This window comes from Colletes gigas, unplaced genomic scaffold (assembly GCF_013123115.1).
Source record: "Colletes gigas isolate AHSC1104 unplaced genomic scaffold, ASM1312311v1 Colletes_gigas_Sc00005, whole genome shotgun sequence".
Taxonomy (NCBI): Eukaryota; Metazoa; Arthropoda; class Insecta; order Hymenoptera; family Colletidae; genus Colletes; species Colletes gigas.
The window spans coordinates 6,571,834-6,593,363 of NW_025106634.1; the positions used below are offsets into that span (position 1 = coordinate 6,571,834).

Here is a 21,530-nt window from a genome sequence, read left to right on the forward strand (position 1 = left end):
TGCGAAACGTTTTCCCCCACGAGCCTCAGCCACTCGTCGCATTTCCCGCTCGATTAAAACCATTCCCGCTTATTTCTGTTTCAGTTACCGAGAAGGAGATTCGACAATGGTGAGTTCCACGAGCCAAAGCTCCGGCTACTGTCCCGAACCAAAAAGAGTTCGTTTTAAATAAAATTGTCCAATTAAGAATTTCAAAACGATTGCATTAATGCATTGTCTACCGATCGAGTAAATTTGCAAACTACTGAGATCGCGTATTATTATTATTAGCTTGGTTCCCCTGTTGATCGATAGTAAAATTCAGCTTCGAAAGAGAGCTTTCGTGCCGGCGGTAAAACGAAGTTCGATAACGCTGGACGATTGTTTGTTTAGGCACAAAGGATTCCTGAAAGACTGCCCCGATGGCCAGCTGACGGAACAGGTATGACCTGGTTTTGCACATTAATTAAAGAAAAATCGATACGTGCGAATAGTACTAAAGGGTAAACGTGTCCGTTGCGTGATTCCAGGGTTTCATAAAGATCTACAAGCAGTTCTTTCCTGATGGCGATCCCTCGAAGTTCGCCTCGCTTGTCTTTAGGGTCTTTGACGAGAACAGCGTAAGTCCCTTCATCACTCGATGCCAAACGCGTTACTAATTAAAAGAAAGAGGCAAAGAAATCCGTAACACGGCCTCGACACACATTTCCGCGAACGCCTCCATCGAGTATAAAAAGAACGATCTTACGATTCCGGGATCGCGAATTAACGAGCGTGAAAATGTATCACCTCGAGTTAATGTCGTTTCAATAAAACAACCCGAGTAGAACGAGGACTGCTCCTAATCGACTTGACTTTACACCGGGAGCTTTATTCACGACTCAATTAGCTTGTTCGTGACCGATCAATCGATCGATCCTCGATTCTACGATAATCAGCGCTCTGGTGAATACTCGATATAAAAAAATTATTTTCGATTACAGGGGTCAATTACAATCATTTTTTAAATCTAACCGAAAATATAATTTGTGGCTAGAAATAATTGTTGAGACCACAGAAATGATAAATATTAGGTACAAATTAATTTCAAATTTAGTTACCGATGCTTGATAAAAAGCAATCTGACTTACTATAATGGCACCACTATGACGTCAAAAAACCAAACTTTTCTCATATTCACCATTTTGTTCCACGTCTGTCGGTTCTCGAGGAGTTTGGTTTAAACAGGTATTTCATGCGCAGTTCTGAGTGTAGTTTTTTAACTACAGAACGTGAATACACGAATCTAATATTTTTTAATGCTTTATTTTTGGTGTAGAGTTCCATAGATATCGGCGTACAATTGAGCGACGTTCTTTGAAATTTACGCAAAGCGTTCCTATCCATTTTTTCTCTTTTTTACACGTCCGCGATAAAAGATTGCTTTTCCATAGATCTTTACATTTACATTTCACAGTCCTTAAACGAAAATTTATCGCGACGAGGTTAAACTAACGGATGACGGAAAGAGAGGGGCCATCAAAAGCGAATAAAAGCGGTCGCCACGGATCGATAAAACAATTCCAGCCCTTCGAACAATCCGCGACACTCTTATTTCGTGTTTCGTACACAAAACGATCTTACGTTACCGCGGTGTCCTCGCGTTTAACATTATCCGATATCCCTTCTGGTATTTTTCAATTTAAAGGCCGGTTCGTCGGCATTTGTGTATTTATTAATTTTACGTCTACTAAGACATTCCATCGTCTGCTTATCAAACATTTTTGATAAAACGAAATACTTCTCAAGAGTCCCGCCATCGAACGAAATGGATCGATTTCTACGAACACTTAGATCTATCGAGATACGAATACTAAAACTTTAAATTTGTATAATTCTCAATGCCTTCAGGTATTATAATTACGTTTAGTTTCTCGTATATAGTTCGTTCGTGAATTCTGTGTGAAAAAATAAGTCGAAAAAGTGCCTTGTGCGACAGAGTAGTTTGACATCCGCGCAAGTAGAAGCAACGAGTCATGGCCAGACGCGCCAGCTCGATCGCACGTCGATCCAACAGTTCAAATTTAATTATCTCGAAAACGAAACCCCTGTACGATACAATTTTATTCGACACTTTTTGCTTATTATCGTAATTACTGGAAGACCTACTATAAATAAGAGTACTTGTTAATACTAAAATTGAAGTCTTCCAAGATGACTTCCGGATGGTAGTTAAATTATAATATCGAAGACGGAGGAGCTCTCGCTAGGTGCTTCTGTTCGAAGACACGAAACCGAGGGTTCCTCGGTTCGATGGAAAATCCGCCCCCGTGTACGGTAAATCGATCGATTCGATCGGATTTCGCGGCACACGAGCGCGTCGACGGAACTCGTGCCATCGCAGGAAAACACATGCTCTCGTCGTCGACGAAAATATAAGCCGGATCGTCGATTATTGTCTCGCAGGATGGCACGATAGAATTCGAGGAGTTCATAAGGGCGCTCTCGGTGACGTCGCGCGGCAACCTGGACGAGAAACTCCATTGTAAGTAGAACTTAATCCTCTTAACGTGTGATTTTGGAACCGCGACTAATACCTACGGTTGCAAAATCATATTAAATACTTATTAGTACAAGTTCGTACGTTGTTTGGTAGATTGATTTACACGTCAAATTACATTCTCTGTCAAGTACTCGAAATCCTCCACGTTCGAGCGACGATTCAAACTATTTCAAACCGCTTCCTATTAGTTTCAACTACGCATTCTTGGCACATCACAGTAATCACTCCTGTTGTTTCTCTGGTTGTAATTAAACGCTAGATTTGTCATAAAGTTTTCAAGCTATATACTTGTTTCCAATGTACATTCACGGTGTAAATGGACTAATAAGTATCGTAACGCGTTTGAAGGGAATGGAGCAGCGAAGAAGTGGATTCTGTGTTTATTTTCAGGGGCATTTCGGCTCTACGACGTGGACAACGACGGTTTCATCACGAGGGCAGAGATGTACAATATCGTCGAAGCGATATACGAGATGGTGGTGAGTAGATCGTTTTTAAGGTATCGAGGAAAACGTCTCGATACACCATTTTGCTATACCCAGAATTCCCTATTCCCCCGTTATCGTCGATTGCTTTCCAAGAAGGGAAGCAGCTTCCATCGTCGAACAATTTCTCGGAATTCGTGTCCATTGTTAATCGATCGTAGAAGCATCGATAGCGATCGCGAGGACGGACGCAATTAACTTTAAACGGATAACAAATACATACTGTATCTTTCTCCGATCGCCTCGATAAACGGTAACCTACATTCCCGGAACGCTTTAAGAGATTATACAACGATTGGCGCGTCTTTATCCGAAAGTAACTTTCGGAGATCGAGGAAAAAAGAGTTCGAGGGGATCTCGAATAACAGAAATGGGAATCGAGAGGACTTGGCGAATCAATTATCCAAAGCAAGATGGTCAACCTACTCGAGACCAGCAAAGTATATGATCCGGGACAAAAGATGGGACAATTACTGTCTTGCTCGAGGAAACAGAGGAACGTCAAAGGAATGAAATATGTTGTGGCGAAGTCAAAGGAATCTCCGTTTCGTACACGAGAATCGATGGTTCTTTGAAACTGCTTCGCGACGGTAACAACAACCTAACGTTTGAAATATATATAATAGAAGTAGAACGTTTCGTGACGGTAAGGGAAAAATCAACCCTTTCAACCGAGCCCTTCTATCCGGAGATATTGGAAAAATAGTCGGAATAAAAGTTGTGGAAACTGGCGTAAAATCTTGGCGCGATCGATGCCCGAATTTCCACGCGGATTCAGCGTTATCAATCATGTCTGCTACGCATTGGCGTCGACGGAGCAGGAAAATCCCGGGTCAGAGATCACGTTGGCCGAGAAAGTCGTTTGTGCCGGTGACTATTGACTCGAAGATAATTACTCCGAAGCGCAATTATGGGATGTTTGGAATATCGACGAGCAATCCAGCATAGTTCCGTGCATACAGCGGGTCTCGGAAGTATTCGTGCTCCCCGAATTGCTGACTTTGTCCGATTTAAATTTTTTCAAAGTAAACGTTACGAACCGCGTTAATTGAGCTCTCGATCTGACGGAACATTTTTTTAAAAAACAATTCAACATAACGGAAATAGGAATTTAGGTTACCTAGAGAGGAATTAAAACCCCATAACATTGGTACTGACAGAAATATCAACCGTCTGAAATCTGTAGATAATGGAGCTCGAATTTTGTGCCGCATGGAAACTCAAACAAAAGGCGGAATAATTACTGGATTATTGTCGGAGGGGGAGGAACGCACGACAATAGCAGATGGAGTGATTTCATAATGCTCATACTGCGAATGTAATTGGATAGGCAAATTGATTCTAGGAAAAAGTCGCGAACGAGAGCCAACGCGATAATTTCTCGCGCAAACGGAATCAGTCGGTTATTTCCCCGCTGACTTTCGTTCGCGAACAACCAGAATTTTTTCCACGTCCAGTTTATAAAGTAAAGCCGATAGCCTTAATCGTTATTCGATAATAGAAAAGATTACTTTCGAGAGATTAACTGTACACTCGCGCCAACTATCGACGCCCATTATTCTTATCCGCGTTATCAAGTTTATAGACGGCCATTACTAACCGTTTGTTTCGATCGCGCCTTTAATTACTATGCTGTTTCCCTCTATTTAACACGGGCTGCAAAAAGAAGCGTTGTCTCGTCTGGGGGAATTAATTATTAACGAAATTCGCTGTCGTACGTTAACAACGAACCGCGCGAGTTTTGTCATTAAACGCTTCCACCGAACTCCAACGTCATAAATAGCTGATTAGCTACGCAAGCCAGCAGCTGCGCCCCTATAGGCGCGGGCAAACTTCCCTGACGTTGATTTAACGCGAAACTTAACATTTTTACGATACCGAAACTCGCGATGTTTAACCAACGATTCCGGGTCACTCCACACCAAATCGATAATTCTTTACCCCGGGGATTTTATATAAATTGAAACGTAAAATAGATACCAACATTTAAATATCCATCCTAGTCTCCTAATCTTTGTCAGCTACCAGTTATATCGACACGCTCGTTCCAACAAATCCGTGATAATGTTTTACCATTTGGACCGTAGATCGCCGAAGGATAGATAATTCGATAGTCGATTGGTTCGTTTATGTCGGCTGAGAGTGAGTCCCTTAGATCGGATCTTAACGTAATGGATTAGAATAATGGACGATGCCAAGAGTCGATAAGGTGATCGATCCTCCACGCGATGTAGCGATCGTGTATTACCGACTCGCGATAGAAGCAAAGTTTCCTCGGGCGTAACACGCTTTGAATCGAGCGTTGGTGAAATCAGTCGATCGGAAATCAAACCGTCGAACATCAGAAATTACTCCCACCATATCGGAACAAGCTATCGGCTGCCCCGTCCTACTTTCGCCCGAAATTAGGGGTTTTTTTAAGCGCACGAGTATTCAAAAAGGTTCGAGTTTCTTCGTTTTAACGTAATCAAAGAGTTTTGTTAGCTAACAGACAATATTTTGCTCAACGTAGTCTATTCTTTCAATGGACACATGAGCTCTATTTTTTGGTTTGCAATTTTTTCATGCGGGACAAGTTCTCTCCGGGCGACTGTTAAAAACATTTTTCAACGTGGAAAAAAGTTTTCTACAGATATGAAATTTAGTCATTGAATACCGAAAATGTCAACCGTGACAAATACATGCAATATCAGCATCATTTAACTTTGCTTGTCGCGCTGAATACAAAAATGAACAAATTGTTCACCGCAGAACCGTTTCGAGGACAATTTGTCTCGTTTGTAACGTGGATCCGTGTACAAATGTTACGTAATTATTTTGGAAAAATGTCTAAAAGTTCTGGCGAATATGATAGAAATTGGGAGGACTATTAGATTTAGTTAAATAACACTTCGAACTGGGATTTTCATCCATTATTTAACGCGAAACGCGTTTATAATTTAATAGATCCTTAATATCGCTTCTATCGCTATGTGCTGATCAATTTTATCGCTTGTAACATTAATTTGACATTTTGATTAATGACGATTTTCCGAATTTATCGGTGACGAGCGATTGGTCGATGATCAAAATGTTAAAGACTTTAAAATCGTCGGTAGAAGCTCTAGGCCAGCTTGCACCATCAATTTTAACCTTTATTTATCACTATTTTCATTATTTTTTAACCTTCGAAGGCAGACTTTTTGGTCCAGCGAGTTTACCATCCTGTTTCCAGCACAATCGATGCACACATTTGGTTGGTCATACTGGAAATATTTCTGTGTTCACTGAATCCTAATCTACATAAGATGTACATCGATATTTATAGTTAATCATTAAGACGACTTATTATGGACAATTATATTAATATACACGAGCAACAATTAAATCCTAACGCACAAGTAAGAGGACATAGGTTACCATTTCCTGTGGAATTTCGTGACGATTCTGGTCTCAACTTAAACTCCAAACCACGTACAATTAGAGCAGAACGTATCGACTGCTTAAACTTGCTAACGCAAACGTAAGTATGTTTAGTATACACCACGTGGCGAGAAACGATTCACTTTTGCACTGTTTCCAGACAATAACCAAATACAAAACTAGTTAAAACTAGCACACTAAAACTACATAACTAGCGTATAAGTTGGAAAACACAAGTTACCATTTCTGTTATTACTTTAATCTGAGTTTACTCGTACGTTTATTTGTAACGTATATTTTTCTACGTATCGTCGTTTTAACCAGCATTCGCTAAAAACAAAAAGTCTCCAGTTCGAGAAACATTGTATCTTGGCACAAAGTTATGGTTCGCCGGTCCTGGTGCAATTTACATTTTCGTCGTAGGAAATGCGCCGCGTTAATCCTCCAGAGTCCCGATGTGTTTGCGGAACGGGGCTGCATCGAAACCAGGACACCAACGACAAAGGAAGACTTTTATCCAATGATTTCTCTCTCGACCGGCTCGCAAAGTGTCGCGGTATAATTCAAGCTTTAAACGAGATAGGACACGTATCGGTTCCGTTTACCTTTATAATATCCGAGCGCGTAACACGAACACTGCTCAAAACGATGCAAATTTTACTTTCTTAAGCTAACGCGAACGCGAGATCGTAGATACGCCCTTTCGTGAAATGTATACGCGCATAGCGTGTACATTGCTGCGAAAATGTTTAATTCAACCGCAACCGGGTTATGAAATACGAAAGGAAAATATTAAGGTTTATTTTTAGTATCGTCGGATGTTTCTAGCTTTTAATTTCGCTCTTTTTTCGAAGCAACCGATCGCGATACGCGCGCCTTCGTGCTCGCGTTCGTTGTATACCAAGGACCAAAATGGCGGCGATAGTCTGCGATGTATTTCAGGCGCGTTAAATCGCCGATGAACGGTAAGTTCTCGGATAACGCAACGGAAGACTTCGTTCGACCCTATTTTGCAAACGTTACTTGCACGAAAGCTTCCAGTAACTGTCGTCGAGGCTCTATCTTTTCCTCCCGTTCTGGTTTAGCATTTTTATCGCGATCCTCGCGTACTGATTAGAAAAATTCGGATTATTCTTTCGTAAGAATCTTTACTCTGATCTTGGGAAATTTTTTATTTTTTTAAACGTACTATAGATATTTACATTGTGCGAAGTCAGAGGTAGCAACGAATCGATCCACCTTATTCGCATTTCTGCGAGCTAACGAGGATTAGGAGGATCGGAGGATTCGGTGAAATTATTCCTTTGCTCGAAGCGATATTTGCCTTCCGCCGTGAAACTGAAATCAATAGTTCAGGGACAGTACGAATCTCTTTGACGTTTTAACAGACAGCAAAGCTCTCCGGAATGCTCCCAGAGCCGAAACGGTTTGATTTCTTAACGTCTTTCGATGCAAAGAGAGGGATTAATATTTTTCCAGGTCACGTGCTCCGACTAACTATTATTCAACGCCCATATTTGGAAAGACCTCTGTTCGATCCAACCGTTTAAGGGTTGAAAATAATTGCTTTCCACTTTATTAGAAACGAAGCAATTTGATCATTTTTGTGAACGTTGAGTGATTAGAAACGTGATTTTTCTTCGAGTGGTCTCGAGTTTGCTTTGAATATCGTGACCTCTGATCGATAACGGGAAAGTGGTTGTGGCGAACCACGGACCGGCCAGTAAAAAATTGTCTAACGGATCGGGTGCGCGATGTTGCAGGGTCAGACGCCGCAGGCGGAAGACGAAAACACGCCGCAGAAAAGGGTGGACATGATCTTCGATCACATGGACAAAAACCACGACGACAAGCTGACCCTCGAGGAGTTTCGGGAGGGTAGCAAGGCCGACCCAAGGATCGTGCAGGCGTTATCACTGGGCGGCGAGTAATGCTGAATCTCCGTCGGGGCTCGACGACTCTCTCCGATCGTTGAAAGTCGTACGATTCGATCGTCGCCACGAATCGTCGAAACGGATAGCGAGATATCGATCGTCGAAACGATCAGGATAAGAGAAACGAGCGATCTATGAGGCGCAGCTCGCCCGTGAACCGATCGTGCAGCCGGCGTACACGCATACGTAGGTACACGCTCCTCAAACCGACACCGCGCGACTATTTTCGACGTATTCTCTTTCTCCTTCCCATTGCAGAAACGATTTTCTTCCCGTTCGTCGCGACGGTACCCCTAGATACCGTAGAAGTCTCGCGTAGTGGATGTCGAGTAGTCGTTAGTTTTGTTAGCTCTTCGTACTCGACCGAAACCGTCGACTATTTTTCTACGAACGACGAACGAAATTCCCAAATTGCGTTCTCTCGAGGGATCAAAGTTTCCAGGAACTCCCGAAGGAATCCGCCGCTAAAAATGGAACTGCATCGATCCCGTTTTTATTAAATTTCGATGCGCGAAACGGGATGTTCGGAAGGTTCTCTTCGATCCGTGCGTTTGCTCGAAGCACAGAAACCTGGATTGATGTTAAAGTAACAATAGGAGTGTATTATATATTATCTGCTTATCGATTCCCCGCGGCGGTTGTGCGTGAAAACCTTAACGGAGAACTTATCGTCGATCTCTCTGTGTATCGTGTTTGGTGAAAAGTTTCGCGCTCGCGTGCGTACTTCGTAGCCATTCTGGTAATTTCCAAGGCGGCGAATAATTGTTTCGACCGGGTTGTTTCGTGCGCGCGAGTTAACGCTTTTATCGCGACACGGAAGTTACGCTCGATTTGCATTTTTATGGGTTCAGGACCTCGTCGATCGTCGATCGTGCGAGAACTTCCACGACGTTGGTGAAACTTCGCAGGGGTTTGTAGTACGGTTAAAAACGGGGGATTAGCGTCTTTCGAGGCGGCGATACGAGTTTCAGGGGCGAAACTACCCACTGAAGTTTCACCAATCCCCTGATTCTGCGTTTAAAACTATCGGAGATACAGAGAAGGCTTTAAGTCGAAACTATTGGCAAAAGCGTTCTATAGTCTTTAAATTTCATTTTGTGACGATTAAATATATCAATTTTGTGCATTGTACAACGGAATTCGGTGTCAATGGCTTTCTTATTGCTATTTACCGAAAGATTTCCACGGAGTTCGAGTTGCTAGGAGGTTGGCGCGATATCGCGATCGAAATGGAGCTCGCGCTGAAAGGGTTGGAGACAGAAGAACGGAGCTGAAAGAGGGCAGGAAGTGATTAAAGCGAGCGTTTCGCCCTTTCGCGGGTGGTGGCCGGTCGAATACGCGAATCTGTGGAAAACAAAATCCACGGAAGAAGCTGGCGAACGTGGGCGGAGCTGCCCGGGTATCCTTTTCCACGGCAAAAGTATTGAAATATGCGACGGAGGGTAAAAGGGGGAACGAAAGAGGGCTAAATTTCACGACCTTTCACCCGCCACGCTCTAATGCCACGGCTTTTCTCGCCGTTGCACCGTGAAAGACAATTTCTTTCTCCTTTCGCGTCCCCTTTTCTTCTTTAAATTCTCATATTTGCCACGCCTTTCTCGCTAGCGGGAGGAAATTTCGTTTCCATTTGCGCGATGAAAGTTTCGCGAGATTCGAATTACGTATGCGACGGGAAAAGGAAAAAAAAGGAGAGGATCGCCAGGAATCTCGTAACTTTCTCGTCGAAGGAGGAACGAAACGCGAGCGTGTATTATTCGTGGTAGCGTGTTGCGAGCCGGCGCGCAAGGATACATCTTTTAACGGGAAAACTACCACCGGGATACCGTCTTCCACGGAGATATTACGTATTTACCGAGGTCTCCGGGCTGGATGTCCTTTTAAAAATACACTCGATAGAATTATGGTTTAAAGAAATTCCGGTTACCAGACGAACCTTCATTAAGAATTCAAGGATGGGTGCTGTTCTCGATACAGCGAGAAACGAAACAGACTTTGTCCCGATTTTATTTTTCGCCCCGACGTATTCTATTTCCGTTTCGTCCGTTCTTCGCGCTTACGAAATCGGTCGTTAGCGAGTCTCGAATATTAAGCGAGAGGAAAATTTCATTTCGCAGAAACGTCGATCAAGATTCGACCGTTCAATTTAAACTAAGCCTTAATGGATTCACCCCCCGGTGCGCGAGAAACAGGATTTCTTATCTCGAAGCGCCATATTATGAGTCGCGGTCACGAAACCGTTCCGACGTACTCATTTTCTCGTTCTTTTAATCCACTCGGGTCGTTCGCAGCAAATTGTTGTTTGGAAATATTGATAAACGACGTTTCAATAATCGACGCTCGGTAAAAGTTGCGATAATAGAAATCCAGCAGAAGTTCGTCGAAAGTTTCGATCCGGTAGAATCAGTACGAATTCAACAAGTAGAGGCGTAGATGGTCTCTCGGGAATGGAAGAAGGGAAAAAGTAATTCCCGCGCGACGTCGGCGGTTTCGTTTATCTCTGAAATATGCGGAGTTGCGGGTTTCTTCGCAAGATGTGCCCATCGTGAAAGGACGCATACGTGGGGAGGACATCGGCCATAGCGGAATAGATGAAAACGAAACCGGAGTCGGTGGTTTTTTAAGACCCCGAAGGGGCGCGCATTGAAGGACTCGTAGGTTCACGGACGTTTGGAATTTTAGAGCTCATCCCACCCTTATTTTCTGTCACCCAAACCCCTTCCCTCCGATATCCTCCCTCATTCAGCGACCGCTGTTCGCTCGAACGATCGTAAAATGGCAGGAAATGCAGCGCGGTAACGGTATTGTGGTCCGTCACGCAGGAAACTGATCGGAATTTCGAGGCTTCCGGTATCTTTGTCACCGATTCGAATCTGCCGGAAAGCTCGCGACTACTTTCGATCGCTTATGGGTCGTCGCGGAAACGAGCAACGATTTCTGTAATCCTTCACTCTGCTACTCTGAGACCAGTTTTCTTCGAGCTTTAGGTGTTTGAAATATTTTTGTTCCCCCGAAATCGAGTCGATAGAAAATCCCCATGCATTCTTGATAAAATATACCGTTTCTTTGGAACGCGTACAAATATATATGCAGAATTTGAAAAGGCTGCTGTCAAACGCGAGGGATCCATTCGAAGCGAAATGGCTTTCTCGGTGGTACGAAGTAGAAGACTCTCTAACCTAGATTCTTTTCCGGTAAGAGGAAGGAAAATTCTACGACAAACTCGGCGTTCACGAATAAATAAACGGGATCGACCGCCGGGCCGAGGAGCGAGCTACTTTTTTTTAGCGATCGTTGCGTCTGCAATTTGAAAACTAACCGTGGCGAAAACACTTTAAAGCAATTATTCAGTGTCAAATTAAAGCGCGTGGCGGAATGTCGTTCGAATGGAACAATTTATCCAGGTTGTTAATTGAAAATTAAAGCAAATATTCGCGCGTCCGTCGCCGACACACGTTACAGTTCCGCGCGTTTCCGCGCCTCCTCCTCTCCTACAAAGTAGGTTATTTGCGGACGTCGTTCCCGCGTTAAATACATTTTCATTCGCATCTCTCAAATTTAATACTCGAAATACTTCCTTCACAGAGTCACCGTGTGTTTCGCGATATTCGTTTGCTAAAACTATTACTAAAGTCTCTAACTTAGCCGTCGTAATGTCAAAGCACCAAAATACCGGATAGTATTGCAGTAATTTTAGTAAACTCCGGTAAACAGAAAATGGAGCACAGAACGGACAACTTCGTTCGAGATCAATAGCTCGCGCGCTTCGAGTAACTTCCAAAACGTCCGATGCTTTCTAAAGAAGTAGAACAGAGGTGGGCAGACTTTTACTCGAGCAACAGACTAGTAGATACTCCGTGCAGTGATTCGTGGGCAACGTTCGTTCGATTAAACGGTAAAGCTGTTAAACTTTTACTCCTTCAAACGTAAAACGCAACTCCATTATACAATTCGGATCGTAATATTAATCGAAACTCTATATCTTTTATTCGTCCAGGCGATAAAATATTGGCCCATCTCTGAAATACGATTGGAAAATTCGAGCTTCGGGACGTGTTTTACATCGAGTCGAGCGATCGCGACCACGCTTCGAGTTTCATTTCTGAAGAATTTCGTTTGTTGTTCGCGTAGCACGACGATGAAACGCACTTACCGTGGAAGGGTTAATTAAACGACATTACAGGTACCTCTGGTGTAGCCAGGCTTCAGGAGCAGCAATTAATCTTGCGTACTTCCGTCCCCCAGAAATACTCGAAGGAATTTCTGTCGCGTCGACCGGAACAGACACCTCGACGTTATTGTCGCATTTTTTTTCCGAATTCCAACTTTGAAATTAATGCACCCGTTCCCTTTGTCAATGTCAGACCCTTGTTTCACCTTTGATACGGTTGTCTGTTCTCTCTCACTCTCTCTCGAACAATCAAATATGCCTCGGGTTTTTTCGTCGACTTAATTTCTAACTGGGCTAAGAGTCGTTACGTTTCCTCGACAAACAGGACACCGTCGCTATAAATCCTTTCGCGCGCTTCCTCCATTCTCCTCTTTCTTTCGTCTATAAATTGCTGCACGGAAATGTCTCCCCGTCAACGTTAAGGAGGCTATTGTTGAAATAAATATAAATTCATTTAAAATTCAACGAACACTCTCGCGTTCTGTGGTCGACCGCGAGGTAACGTCGTAACGCCTAACGAATTTAAATAATTTAAAAATCATTTGCTCGACGCTGACCCAAAGGTTTCAAGAGGCGCTCGATTTTTTCGATCCCGTTTAAAGATGAAAGTTACGCCGCTTTCACGCGACCGCCTTCTCGCCGCTTTTTTTCTGCGGTTTTCTCCGTTAATAAGCGATTTTACGCGACGATACCGCGTAGGTGCACGCGTGGGAATTCCTCCCGAGGAATCGTGTTTATTTCTAGTTGAAATTTGCATAAACGCGACCAGCCCTGACCTTCTCGTTTCCACCTGGCGTTACGTTACTTTTAAACGTGTCGTATACTACGGTCGTCTCCGCGTCGCGCGGGCTATTCATTTTATTCGCCTTTTGTGGCTCGGTTCTGTTATGAATCCAGCCACCGGAATGGATTTTAATATCGAGGTTTATGCCCGGATATTCGTTCGATACCGTTTACTTTAAAGAAACATTTTCGTCGAAAAACGATGCATAATATTATGAACTTCCGCTCGCGCGTTTCAATTCATCGTCAAATCGAAGCCCATTAAAACGATCGGTTATCTAAACAGTTTAAACGATAGACTTTCGCAGAGCCTCGATCTGCTTGTTCTCCTATACGTGTTTTATATCCTGTTCCGTCGTATTTCGTCAAGCCACTCTAAACTCATACTTTCCCGATCCTCGGTGGTTTTCTCGTTTTACTATTTCGATACGGTTTACGATCTCTGTCTTTCTGCTTTACTATCCTCGGCAGGTTTCGCGTATCAAAAATTCGTGTCTCCGTTATTCTTATCGTGCTCGTAAATTCGACCACCAAACTCTGATCCGACGTTATGGCCGGCTGAATGCGCGCCAGAGACGAATTCTACGTCTCTAGTATCTTGTTCATGAACCCTCTGCTTCTGAGTTTTCCCTTTTTCTATTTTATTCACTTCATTCTGTTCCTACTAATTATTTTCCAATCATCAGATATTTATTTGAATTACTGTTTCTAAACCCACCAGCATTTTTAATCGAAATTTACGGTCAACATGCTTTTATTTACCTTTCGATGGCTAACGGTCGATAGTAATTTGTAGAATTGATATCTCCCCTTTCTCGCCCGCGGATGAGTAATCATAGCACTCGTTCATTAATTGAATTCCTCGATACGGTTCACAATTTTTGTTATTTACAAGTTTTAAAACGGTTTTGTAAATGCTGTCAGCCGCCAAATCCCTCGATAGGTTTGGTTTCATAAACGGAAATGAAATTTTTACCTGCACGCGTCAGTTAAAAAGAAAAACACCGTGTCAAGCAAGGTGAAATTTATTACACGGCTAAAAACTCTTTGCTGAAAATAAGTTTGTTTTGCAAATATAAGTCGTATAATTAAAATTACCAGCGGTACAATAACGAGTAGCCGGCGAAAACGCGATGCGGTTTCTTCGCGCAAAAGTTTTCCGCGTAGCAGAAATACTCGTAGTCGCTTCTCGTATTCATCCCGGGCGTCGAAAACTTTCCTAGCCAGAACTTTTCCTAATTTATGGCGGCACCGCGGAGTGCCCGTTTCGAGAAATCTCGCGAATACATCGGAGACATCGATCGTCCGCGCTTTTTCGCGGATTACGTCGCCGCGTACTTACGGGACGGGTTGGAAAATCGCGCGACCGTGCTTCTGTGCTCGTCCCCGCGATTAGGGTCGTTCGAAAAGTTCGGGGATGAAAGGACATCGAGCACGATTTGAGGGGGTTTGGGATTTCGCGCGTAATTTCTCCGGCTACTTACGCTTCGTTTCTGCTCCGGAGGGCTGGTCGTTCGCGAGATTACTGCTCCCGGGCCAACGTTTGCGTAATTTTCCCCGACGGTAAACTCTGTAAGTTCACGCCGCGACGAATTTCATTTATGAAAACGAGCGGAATTATCCACGAGAGCTTTCCACCACCCGCGTAACTTTAATGTTTCGTTAACGGACTCGAGCGTTCGCGCGTAATTTCATTTAGCTTTATACCGCGCGTTCGAAAAATAAAGGCGGGAAAGAAAAAGGAGACACTACATCGGAGAATCTTTCGTATTATTCAAATTCACCTTAAATTGTTTTAGGAGACAATTTTTTGACGTGTGGCGCTCACTGTACGCGAATATAACGGAAACGCTTTATTTCTTTGTTGGCCTCGGTGCAGACAGATTTCGTGCCTTTCTTTCTTTTCTCAGCTGGAAAGAAAAGGGATACGCGTACAATCGCGTGTCAAAAAGTCGCTCGTATGCACAAGCCTTGGGGCTCTTTTTCTAATAAACCGTTTACATTGTATTCGTGCCAACGGCTGACACGAGCATTCTGTGAAAACTATATCGAAGCATAGAGAAATTTTAAAAAAAACGGCAGCTGCGATAGGTCGATCCATGCGAGTTACTCGTTGTTTAGGTTCGTCAAATATTTAGAAAGCAAGCTCGCGCGAATAGGCACACGCGACCCTCCTGCAACCCCCTATGTTTTCTCCAAGGCGGCGACCATCGAAAAATCTCTCGATATTGGCAAACTTCCCACTGTTTTTCCTTCGTCAGCGTCTTTTTCCCAAAGTTCCACGAGAATTCACGAGCACCGCGACTAGAAATATCGTCCGCTGCGGTACGACGTTATCGACGACTTATGCCCGCCCCGATTTATCTCGCTCGATTAATTCGGCTTATTGCTTAATCTCGATGACTCTGCCTCGTCAAGTATCGCGTTCCAAAATCAATCTCTACTAAGAAAACCGAGACACGGAAGGTTAACGATCTCTCTAATTCGCGTGCATGATTTTCGAAACGGCGAATGACTTGATTTCCGGCGTAATGCCGTTTCCGTGTCGGTGGTCTTATGTAAATTCCACCGGAGCGATATAAAGCGGGCGAGTAAGCAGATGGTAAACAGTCGCGGCGAGGAAATGTGTGTCTGAGCCGGGAAATCGACGATTCGCGGAGATCTTCGTCCCGGCTGGCATATTTCTCTTCCCGGTCGTGAAGTTTGCAAACCCCTCGTCGACAGGCGGGGCACGTTCGAGCAGCTTCGTAACTTGATTCCGAGCGCGATCGCCGCCGTAACTTACCGCATACACCGGACAGAGTATCCGTAAAATTATCCCTAAACATCTGCGGCTCTCGAGCTACTCGTCGCTGCTCGATGCAATTAACAAGCGCCTCCCTCGATAAGGTTCGCGTTTCGTTAACCCCTTCCCGTACTTCAACGAGTCTGACTCGTGATAAAAATTTTGGTTCAAACATGAATATCACGATGGTGATTGAGTTTCAGTTCCTATCGGTACGCCACACGAGTTGGTCACGATTCTTATAATCTCTGTTACAAAGCAGTTTAGCATAAGTCTGGTCTGTTTACCGCGCGTTGACGCTTGCCGTTTGGGTCCGGATTTCGTCGAGGTAAATGCCACGGGAAGGAGTTAACGAGGGACCGCGAACGGACAAGTTCGTCTCGAGTTCGGAAACACTTAAGATTCACCGCGTCTCCTGGCATTTCATTGAAATACTTAGATGGGAAATTTGGCCGGGAACGTTGGCACGGAGCATCCACGGTGTACACGGTCACCGTTCGAATCTAGTCGACGTAGAACTCGGTGCAAACCTCGTTTGAAATCGCTTACGTGCCGCCACTCCGACCGAAAGGATAACGTCGATGCGCCGCGAAAGGTCAAGGGAGGAAATTGCAGCTCGAACTTTCGGGAAATCGTTAGATTTTCGCATTAACTGCTGACAACGATCGTTCGTCGTATCTTTCTCTCGTCTACCATCGATTGCACTTTCCCCGTCCATTTAACAGCACACGAGGGGACAGTTTTTTTTAAGGAGATCGTGTGCCTACGATTAATTGATCGAAAAAGCGGGGATTTCGACCCACCGAAAGCGTCTGTTGACTATTTGCAGATTCACGTGTCACTTGTTGCCGCACCGTTGAACGTACGCTAACAATTTAACATTTACCGACCCTATGCGACGTATTTGCGCGTTTGACGTTGTATGCGCATGCAAACGACCAGCAAGAGGATCGACGAACCGTTTCGTACATTTTCTGAACAGCTAATATTAACCGTTAACGAACAGAGTGATTCTTTGATCGAATTAAAAGATTTCGAACGTTTATTCTGGAACGAAAGATACATAATGGTTTTCGTCGTCGTTCGTACGTTCAAATACGACACGTTAGAACCGTAGACATTTTTCTTCATCTATCTTACGATCCGTAGTAACGCCGAACGGTAAGTAATCTTACGGTTTAGATAATGTTAAACGTAGTCGTCGCCCGCGGGCGCGAATCGACTGTTATAAGAATCTTTTTATCAAAGTTTCAACACCGAGCCCGGAAGGATATCCGGCTCGGGAACGGAGCACATTTTTATCGAAACGCGGTACAGTGTCTACGATCAGGCGACGTACCCGTATGCGTGATACGCTCGGCAACTTCTCGAACAGGAATGGGCAAACTGTATTTAAAACAATTACTCGAACTACCTCGTTAACTTGCGTTCTATGTGCAACTATGGAATTCCTGCGTTCCTGTATCCGTGATTCTTTACCAATGATTACAAACCAGCATCTCCCGACAGTTTTCACGGGTCGAAACGGACCCGGAGAAACGAACGAACAAACAACGTTATTTGACACGGTATTTCGAGTATAAAACGATTAGGAACGTGCCCATCCCTGTTCTCGAGTACGCTTTTGGTACTCGAACGTAAACGACAACAGCACAAAGTTCTCCTCGCGCGCGCCGAACCCTAGCCGAGGTGGAAACTCGGAAAATTGTACGTTCGAAATGGCGGCGTTATTTTCGCCCCCGACGGGCGAACGCGAGAGAAGTAAATTAATAGTCGGAGGCGCAGCCCTATAATCAGTCGCTCGGACGGGTAGCAATAATCGAAGAACATTGTCGGGGTGTTAATAAGGGTTTCTAAGAAATCGACGGTTTTCAGGGGGCGATTGTAAGCGTTAAGGGGCGAGCGATCCCCTCGCGGAGCAAAGGGTTCGAGGATTTCGCGTTCCGATTGCAGGGGGCTGCGTTATAATATAGATGCCGATGGTTGGCCGAGTCGAACGTGACGCTTAGACGATCTTTCGAGACGGGCCATCGAATCGCTGGAACAGTGTTTTAACGACCCTTCGCGTTACTTAATCGACTCGCAAACGGGCAGAAACTTTCGAGACGAAACCACACATACACGCGCGCCCGCGGAACGAGCAAGCTTCCGGCTAAAAAGTGAAATTACGTTTCCGTAAACTCTGGCATACGCACGAAGAGGCCCGATATGGTGGCAGTCAACTCGATCCTGCTCAAGCAATTTTTCGTTCGCTGGACTGCCACGTGGAAATCACGCTCAAAAGAAAAGAAGAAAAAGACGAAAAAACGAAACAAAACAAAGAAGCCCTTATATTTTTCTATTTGCTCCGATGGACAGAAACGACTTCTTTGTTGCCGGAAGATCGTCGTCGTTCGCCTTGGCCAACGCCGCGAAGCGTTCCGTGACGGCGATTCTTAACCTCCTAGCTCCGTACTTGGGGGCTTTATTAAATTTCATCCTTTACCGATCTTCTCGTTGTCGTCGAACCGATCGTCGTCGTTTATTTCCCCAGTCTGTCCGCGCTTTTAATACCCGTGGAAAAATACGAGCGTGGCGTTCTCGATCGCTTATCGACTTTCCCAGCATCGGCATAAAAATACAATCCCGACGTCGACGCCGACGCCGACGCCGTACAGCGAACAGAACTTCGCCATTTGATTCCGGGGAAAAAGGAAACAGGGAAAATTGTACGGGGCGCACTTGTGCACGATGGAAGGGAGATCGGGGCGACGAAAATTCCGAGCGTACCGAGCTGAGTAACGACCGAGAACGAGCGAAACGAGCTTTGAAATTTCCGAGGCCACGTCAGCGTCGATCGTTCGCATAAATCGGCTCCGTATTTCTTACCGGGGAGTTGCGCATTTTTAAAAAAAAAACTTTCTATACCCTATAGAACGTTGTTTAACTGCGAGAAGCGATCGAAAAGTCTGAGAGATCGTTTCAAGGTTAAGGGTTGCCGATTTGCTCGAACGTTTCGCCGATAAATCGCGATCCGATCACCGGATGTCGCTTATGCGACGGCACGAGACAATTAATCGGGGCGAATCCAGTTAAATTTACTTATTCGTACGTAAGCGAGTCACAGGAACTAAGCATTGTCTTAAGTAATTTTTACATTTTCAAGGGAAATTATAATGGTAAGAGATCCATTTCCGCTTAGTGAGAGTTCTAGATGCTTTTCGTGTAAAATTCTCGTAACGATGCTTCGTCGAGCCAACATTCTTCGAATTGCCAGTGGGGCACGAGAAAACTAAAAAATAAAACGGGGTAGCGAAAGAGGGGGGGCGTTTAATCGGCCCGGGCTGGTGTTTTCGAATTTTTGCATTCTCTCAAGGTGTATTTTTCGCGAGCCTCCCGCGACGGAGGCTCGCTCTCATAGATATTCGATTCCTAATAAACCGTGGAGAGATCGAGAAGAGAGAAGGGAAATTCAATCACAGTCACACCTTTTTAATAAAACACGATATTCCTCTGTTGATAAATTTAAAGTAATCGCCTGTAAAAAGATCTTTATTGCTTTATTGTTTAATCTCGTTTCTAATAAATTCTGCATTTCGTCACTTTTCTTTCAGGACGATTGTATCCATATTTTGATCGCTTCGACGTTCGTTTCAGTTTCTGCAACGCACAGAAACACGTTACGTAGTAAATGTTCGAATCTAAGTAAAATTGCTCGGTTTATGAGATCGTCTGGAAGTTAATTTTGAACGTACAAAGCGGAAGCAGTTCGTAAATGGGGGCAATAAGGGGACACAGTTCGCGACAATCGCGTTCTCGCGCGAATCTCTCGAGTCATCGAGTCGAACACACACCACCTACCCCGGAAATTCTAATCTTCCGATCCTCGATTTCATCGAGGCTGTCTGTTCCAATCTTACCTCCGTGAATCCGTTAAACTACCATTCAAGACTTTATTTCACTCCTGAACGATACTCGCGTAAACGAAAAGAGACTCGAGACGATCGACGCAAGGACAGGGCGCTAAAAAATTCTGTCAAATTATTCGTTTCCGTTCGGCTAATTATTTTATCGCCATTTATATCGGTTTTACATCAAAATAATAGCACGCGTCGGATAATTATTACACGTTTTTAATTTTTTGGGGAAAAGTGACTTGTAAACACGAAGATGCAGCAGATAATAATAGAAATTACAACTTCGTGTTATTGCTTACTTCACAGTTAGTTGGCAAAAAATGTACAAACGTTAGGGTGGTACAGTTTCTGTTCAGCCACGGAAAGATGAATATCAATGTTCTTCGATAGATCTTTCACCTGTCAGCATCTCCTTCTCGAATCTCTCCCTTTTCCTCTCACTCGTTCAGCGCACCGACAATTTTAAAAGAAGAAACCTCTTTACGCATAAAGTTAAAAGGAACTATTCTACTATAGCGTAACTAAATATTTTTAAACGCTGCAACTTTAAAGAGGCTACTCTAATGCGTACCGTTCTACTTGTATCGCTATTTGTATCGCTGCTATTACCGCCTAGTTATACGTAATACTAAAAAAAAACGCTAATCTACTGTTACTCTATTTACAGCAACGTGACAATTTTTCCGTCTGCAACGCGTACTTGTACTTTCTCACTCGACTAAACCGAGAAACAAAATATATGAAAAGAAAGAGAACGGAGAAGAACCAGACGCTTCTCGAATCAAAGACACACACGCAAACATGACAAGAGAATGGAACACGTACTTACACTCGCGCACACAGGACATACACACGCACGCTCGTACAGAGAAACAAACATATTGACGAAGAAACACGTGTACATTTAAAAAAAACGTCAAGGTCATTGTTTTACGAACTTTCTGTGATAATTATTAACAATCACTAAATACGAAGAAAATCACTTATTACGAGGCGGCAGGGAATGGAGGGATAAATGTAATCGACCGGAATTAAAGGAAGAACGAAAACGCAACCGCGAGATCGAATGAATAATCTTGTTACGTGGTGTACGTAAATCGTTGACGTATCGCGGTTCCGTCGATGATACGGTTTTGTCGATCGATCAACGACGGAAACGAACAAGTATGAACAATCGTCGCGCGACCTCGAGGTGTTGCTCGGTTACCACGAAAATCTAAGCGCATTGTTATTTTGTATGGTCCCATGCGTTTTTTCTAAATGACGACGACATCGTAACACACGATAATGATGGTGATTAATAAAAATAAATTGAAGCACAGGTCAACGGTGACGTTATTCTTTTCCACCCGTCCCTGCGTCCCCTGGCTTAATCGTTCCTCGTTCGTCAAGTTCGAAAATCCCGACAAAATTAAGATCGACGAGAAAAGTTCAGCCGTACGTCGACGGGAAACGGGATTAATATCCCAAGAAATTAATCCTCGACGTGACGTAAGGAGTTACGTTCGCCCCCGCGACGGAAAAGAAATCGAAATTTCGGTTCGACGAATCGATAG

General features: G+C 44.0%; 1 protein-coding gene across 1 annotated transcript in view; it reads left to right on the plus strand.

Annotated features, from left to right (window-relative positions):
* LOC122395129 (frequenin-1) overlaps positions 1 to 13,287 on the plus strand; it is a 39,543-nt gene extending 26,256 nt beyond the window's left edge. Inside the window, exons 3-8 of the mRNA XM_043392488.1 lie at positions 85 to 109; positions 373 to 421; positions 510 to 599; positions 2,425 to 2,503; positions 2,912 to 3,000; positions 8,172 to 13,287. Of these exons, the coding sequence (XP_043248423.1) occupies positions 85 to 109; positions 373 to 421; positions 510 to 599; positions 2,425 to 2,503; positions 2,912 to 3,000; positions 8,172 to 8,339 (500 nt within the window). The 3' untranslated portion in view covers positions 8,340 to 13,287. The remainder of the gene's footprint in view (positions 1 to 84; positions 110 to 372; positions 422 to 509; positions 600 to 2,424; positions 2,504 to 2,911; positions 3,001 to 8,171) is intronic.
* The last annotated feature ends 8,243 nt before the right edge of the window (positions 13,288 to 21,530 follow it).